The 6051-nt window shown below is 40.5% G+C and overlaps 1 protein-coding gene across 1 annotated transcript; it reads left to right on the top strand.

The window, feature by feature from the left end:
* The first annotated feature begins 1066 nt into the window (after positions 1–1066).
* On the top strand, positions 1067–5496 carry RPTN (repetin). The gene is made up of 3 exons (XM_040999070.1): positions 1067–1204; positions 4411–4693; positions 4730–5496. The coding sequence occupies exons 1-3, from the start codon at positions 1067–1069 to the stop codon at positions 5494–5496; spliced, it is 1188 nt and encodes a 395-aa protein (XP_040855004.1).
* The last annotated feature ends 555 nt before the right edge of the window (positions 5497–6051 follow it).

The raw sequence follows: 6051 nt of genomic DNA, 5'->3' as shown, positions 1-6051 counted from the left end.
GACTTAAAAACTAGTTCCACATCATCACCCTCCCCAAATGCCCAAAATCGATCATCTACATACTTCTCCCACGAGCCTGTAAAGCTGTCTTTACAAAAACAGCAGTTTCACATGGATCAATATATCGCCATATGTTTCTTCAAGGCAAGAGATTATCCTAAGGCCAATATCTTTCTGGGAATATATATCCTGGGTAAAACAAGGAATTCCTAGTTTCTTCCTAATAGACAAACTTTTGCAATATGTTCAGATAGCTATTATCCTTCACTATGATTTGACACTTGCCCTACATCAGACTTCATGAACAACACATATTAAGAACAAATTCAACTTGTACTTGTGTCTTTTGGAATCCTCATAGCATAGACATGTATGCATATATACCCTCCTGCAATTAAATGGGGCTGGACTTCAACTGTGTCACCCACTCAAACAAACAGGTTCATGAGCAAATGGGGGAAGTAAATAAAACAAACGGTTTGCATGGAGAGGGGTCAAGCAAGCTAGGCTAAGGTAAGCTGAGTCAAATTGGGCAAGGCCCAGCCTGATTCAGGTCCTGCCACAGAATGGGTGTCTCCTGGGATGACCCAGCAGGACAATTAAAGCCCCTATATATAGGAAGAGTTTTCAGGTCTCCAATATCTTCTCCGGATTCTGACCCTTGGCTCATTTCTCCTCAAGCAAGTAAGACGCTCACAGGGAACAATGGCAGTATCCACAAAGCTCTTACAAGGAGCTGTACTATGCTGGGTTGGGAAGGTTTGAGATTATTCCCTGTACCTGATGTTTGAGTAGCTTCCTGCTTCCTTTCCGTGGCTCTGTCTGGGAATGTGGCAATACCTGGGGTGACCTACTTGGGAGCCTGTGAAGTACATGTGCCTTTGCGTCAGTGTGTCCTAGCCTCTTATTCTAGTGTATGGACTGCAGTTTGCACCTGTCTCCCACTGTAGCATGTGATATTTGAGACTTGACTTTGGGTCAAGACAAGAAAGCAACTTGGCCTGGTCTTCATCCTAAACACAGACCCAATCTCCTTTCTTCTTCAGGCTCACCTATCTTTGCCCAGATGGCTGAACTCCTGAACAGCATACTCAATGTGACCAAAGTGTTCCAGAAATACGCCCAAGAGAATGGGGACTGTGCCTCACTATGCAAGAAAGAGTTAAAGCAACTACTCTACGCTGAGTTCGGAGATATCCTTCGGGTAAGGCAACAGACACCTGGCTCCAGGGATTCAGATGTGAATGACTCTAACACCTGCATCCAAGGATTGGCATTTTACTTTATTTGGTCACACTCCACCCCTAAAACAGAGGAATTTAAGACAGATCCTTAGCCTTAGCAGTTCTCTCTCTGTGTCTCTCTCTCTTTCTCTCTTGCTCTCTCTTTCACTTCTCCTTAGTATCTGAATACAACTTCACAGTCATACAAAAAATAGTTTTTAAAGGAAAAAGTACAGTATTCTTTTAATAAGCTGGTTTGCAGTCTGGTAGGTCTACAACCCCATAGCACAAAAGGTTTATAGAGATGCATATAGGATTATAGTTATTATTTTATTTCCTTTGCATGATGCCTTTTATAACATAACAATCAACTGCATAAATTGTATTAATGTTGTAAAAAGAGAAAGTTAAGATTTATTTTGGTAATTCACAAACTATCACATAAATTAAAACTCAGTGAGTGAAATAAGAATAAGATAATTTGATATGAAAAACAAACTTATTACTTACAGTGGATATGGTTTTTATACAATACTGCCTTAAACCGTGTCTGGCAATGTACAGAGGTGTTGTATATACTTAAATACGTAATTGTTGTAAGACTTAGAAAAAAATCATGACGATACTTTCATGCATTTAATGTATGCACAAATGAAAAGTTAAGTCTCATTAACTTTTAAAAAAAGATTTATTTTTATTGGAAAGTCAGATATATATAGAGGAGGAAAGACAGAGAGGAAGATCTTTCATCTGGTGATTCACTCCCCAAGCAGCCGCAATGGCCAGAGCTGCAGTGTACCAAAGCAAGGAGCCAGGAGCCTCCTTTGGCTCTCCCATGTGGGTGCAGAGCTGTCTTCAATTGCTTTTCCAGGTCACATAGGGGGCTGGATAGGAAGCAGGGCTGCTGGGGTTAGAATCGGTACCCATATGGGATCCTGGCACATGCAAAATGAAGACTAGCTACTAGGCTAATGCATTGGGCCCTCACTAACTTTTCAGTTTGATTTGCAATGAGAAAGAGTAGAAATTTGTGTTTTGTTTTGCTTATAGAATTACAGAGATGTGTTGAGCATTCTTTTGCTTGTTCATAGTAGATGCAGAAAGTAGGAATCAGATAGAGGGGCCATTGAAAAATGATTTTGATAGCTCAACATTTAAGCATGATTACATATTCAGATAGCTTTTTTTTTTGCTTCCTATAAATATATGCATTGTGTATGTAGCAATAGATGTAAGTTTACACTTTGAAAGCAAATCTTGTTTCAATGTTTATTATAAAAAGCCTTGCTAATTTAGTAGTGACATTACCCTTGGTTGTACAGGTGTACGTTTGTAAACCTCATCCTATAAATAGAATTTGTTTTATTTCCTTGGAAAACATTTGCATCTTAGTGTGCCTTTATGTCCTTGCCCTCTTTGACCTGGCAATATAGTGTTGCATAATGTAAATTTATTTCTCCAAATCAAGAGTGATTTTTAAAAAGTGTTTCATCTTTATATGGTTTCAGAAGTATGAACCAGCTTTGTTTTTATTGTGAGTGGTATTTTGCTTTATAGCAGTTGTTGACTCTATTAATATGGACCTGCTAGGATTTGGCTCATTTTCAACTGATGTCAGGGTATTGTGCATCGTAGGAAGTATCGGACAGAGATGCTTCGTTAACTTAGAGGCCAATGCTTTTTCCATCTTACTAAATGTGATGTGACTTTTTTCTTTGTACAGCAGAGTACTGTATTTTTTAATAGCTTACTCCCAAACAAGAGCAAATCTGTATGATAACATTTTTTCTCTGGACATAAGACATTATAACAGTAACATGATGTACATTCACAAGCGGCCTTATGTACATTTCCCAGCAATCTTTTTAAGGCAAAATTGTGACCATATGTGTATAATTAAAATTGTTTTTAATCCTTTGCCTGTGAAAAAAAATACAACTTCAAAATAGCATAAAATAATTCCTCAGAAGAAAAGTAAAGATTTATACTTTGGGTTCTATATTTTAGTGCTGTCTACACACCTTTTCTTGTTTTCATTTGTTCACTCATTTTTTCATTCAATAAGGAGTCATCAGGCACCTATTCTATGCAAGGATCATCTTAGGCACTGGGAATACAAACACATAAAAACAGCTTCCTCTGCTTCCAGAATCTTATACAAGGGTGAGAAAGAACTAAGTGACACAATTAGAATGTACCATACAATGGGATAGGATAACTTCCTTAAATGATTCAGGTTAGTTTTAATGGAACTTCTTCTAAATAAATGTAGCTACTGCTTATGATCATGCTTGCTTTTGTCTAGCACAGGATGTTTAGGAGTACTTTATGCAAATAATTTTTTAATTTGGTTTTTTTTTATTATTGAGTAATATCTAACAGATTCAATGTGATTTGTAGATGCAAATCTGTTTTTTAAAAAGATTTACTTCATTTATTTGAAAGGCAGAATTACACAGAGAGGAAGATATAGATATAGAGAGAGTTTATCCACCTGCTGGCTCACTCTCCAGGAAGCTGCAACAACCAGGGCAGGCCAGGCTGAAGCCAGGAACTAGGAGCTTTTTCCAGGTCTCCCATATGGGTACAGTGGTTCAACTGCTTGGGCCATCTTCTAATCTGCCTTCTCAGGCATATTAGTTGGCAACTAGATCAGAAGGAGCAGCTGGGCTTTGCAAATAGATTCAACCCATTCATCTGGTGATGAAAATCTTTCTTGATTCTAAATTTTGGCTATTGTGAACCTTGTTTCTATAAAAGTGATGGCGCAGGTATCTTTTTGATTCATTTTGTTTAAGTCTTTTGTATATAAACTCAGTAATGGGATTGCTGGAGCATATGGTAAGTCTATTGCTAGTTCTTAAAGAAACCTTCACACTGTTTTCCACAGTGGCTGCACTACCTTACATGCCAACCAACAGTGTTTAAGTATTACCCTTTCTGCACATCTTCACCACCATTGTTACCTTCTATGTTTTAAAATTTCAGCCATTTTGAAAAAGGTGAGATTATACCTCATTGTGATTTGTGATATGGATGATGGTTTGAGAATCAGTTAATCAAATGCTAGAACCAAGCCACATAAAAGGAGTAGTTACCTACCCAGAACTGAATGAATTGAGCATGAAAACTCATGAACATCCACAGGAAAAGACTTGATTTTCCTTTTTGCTTTCTCTTCACACAGAGACCAAAAGACCCACAGACAGTGGATAACATTTTGAATCTCTTAGATCAAGACAGAAATGGTCAAGTTGATTTTCATGAATATCTGCTATTGGTGTTCCAATTGGCTGAAGCCTGTCATCGTAAACTTGGCAATGATTCGTGTGAAAATAAAGGCTGCCAGCAAAAAAGGAGACAGGAAAGAAACCAAGATCGTCATTTTCCAGAAAACACAGGCAAACAACACAGTCAACAACATGAGTGGGAAAGGCAGAACTCCTACCAGAGTCCATCTGAGAGACAAAGTCAAGATGCCCAATATGACCAGTCAGGGAGGCAAGAAAAGGAGTCCCACTACAGTCAGTCTGACAGACAGGGCCAGGACTCTCACTGTGATCAGTCAGAGAAGCAAAACAGAGACTCCTTCCATGGTCAGCCTGAGGGACAGGACCAGGAGTTCCCCTATGGTCAGTGTGAGAGCCAAGACAGGGACTTCCATCATGGGCAGTCAAGGAGACAAGACAAGAATTACAGCTTTGATCAAGGTGAAGACTCTAGCTCAGGTCAAAAAATGAACCATAAATCTAGCCATGGCCAACATAAATTGCAAAGAAATATTAATGCCTCAAATCAGTGTGAGAAACCAGCTCAAGACTCTCATGGGCAGTTAAATCCAGCCATTTTGGGACAACAATCCAGCCATCTTGGAAGCTTCAGACCAAATTCTAGCTCTTGCCAGAATCAATGGGATTCACGCTCCAGGAGGCTGGGTAAAGAAACAGACAGTTATCAAAGACACAAGCTAGGATTAGATTCTCAACATGACCAGAGAGACAATCAGGGTCAGAGTTTACACTACAGTCAGACAGACACACAGAGTACCTGCCACGGTCAGACAGACACACAGACAGATACACAGGGACACAGTACTCACCACAGTCAGACAGACACACGAGGATACGGTACCCACCATGGTCAGACAGACACACGGGGACAGAGTGCCTGCCACGGTCAGACAGACGCATGGGGACAGAGTGCCCGCCACAGTCAGACAGACACACAGGGACAGAGTGCCCGCCACAGTCAGACAGACACACGGGGACACTGAGAGGCCCAGACCAGACACACTGAAGCTGAAAAACAGAGTCACCAGACAGTGAAAGAGCAGGGTCATCCAAGGCGGAGTATTCATAGCCATGAGAGACATGAAAATCCACGTGAGGTTCAGCACAGAACCCCTGGCAAAGAACAAAATTGTCAGAGAGGACACCGGCAAACCCACGAGGATGAACAGAACCACCAGAGACAAGACTGGCAAACGTACGAAGAGTTTCAAAACTACCAGCCACAACAGGGCAGACAAAACCATGAAGATGAGCATAACCACAAAAGACACGACAGAAAAAGCCATGAAGAGATTCAAAGCCATCAGCAACAAGGGGAGAGACAAAGCTGGAAGAAGGAAGAAAGGCATCAGGGGTCTCAGGATCCCAGCAAGGAATGCCAAAGACCCCAGCAAGCCTATCAAAGCAGAGATGAAGTCCACAGCAACAACGACAAACAGAGCCAGGATGCACAAGGAACACACTCAGCCTGGCACCTAACCCAAAGCAGTGTGAAGCCTCAGACGAGACAACAGAATACAAGTGATTCTACCAAGAAA

The sequence above is a fragment of the Ochotona curzoniae genome, unplaced genomic scaffold, assembly GCF_017591425.1.
Source record: "Ochotona curzoniae isolate NIBS_2020 unplaced genomic scaffold, NIBS_Ocur_1.0 scaffold_1037, whole genome shotgun sequence".
In the NCBI taxonomy this organism is placed as follows: domain Eukaryota; kingdom Metazoa; phylum Chordata; class Mammalia; order Lagomorpha; family Ochotonidae; genus Ochotona; species Ochotona curzoniae.
The sequence above is the reverse complement of the archived record's forward strand: the minus strand, read 5'-3'. Positions and strand labels throughout refer to the sequence as shown.

Excerpts from the sequence above, each read along its gene's own strand:
- RPTN (XM_040999070.1), top strand. The coding sequence starts at position 1,067 with ATGGCTGAACTCCTGAACAGCATACTCAATGTGACCAAAGTGTTCCAG. Across the intron at positions 1,205-4,410 it reads AGTTCGGAGATATCCTTCGG|AGACCAAAAGACCCACAGAC; the intron begins GTAAGGCAACAG and ends CTCTTCACACAG. Across the intron at positions 4,694-4,729 it reads GAGTCCATCTGAGAGACAAA|AAAAGGAGTCCCACTACAGT; the intron begins GTCAAGATGCCC and ends CAGGGAGGCAAG.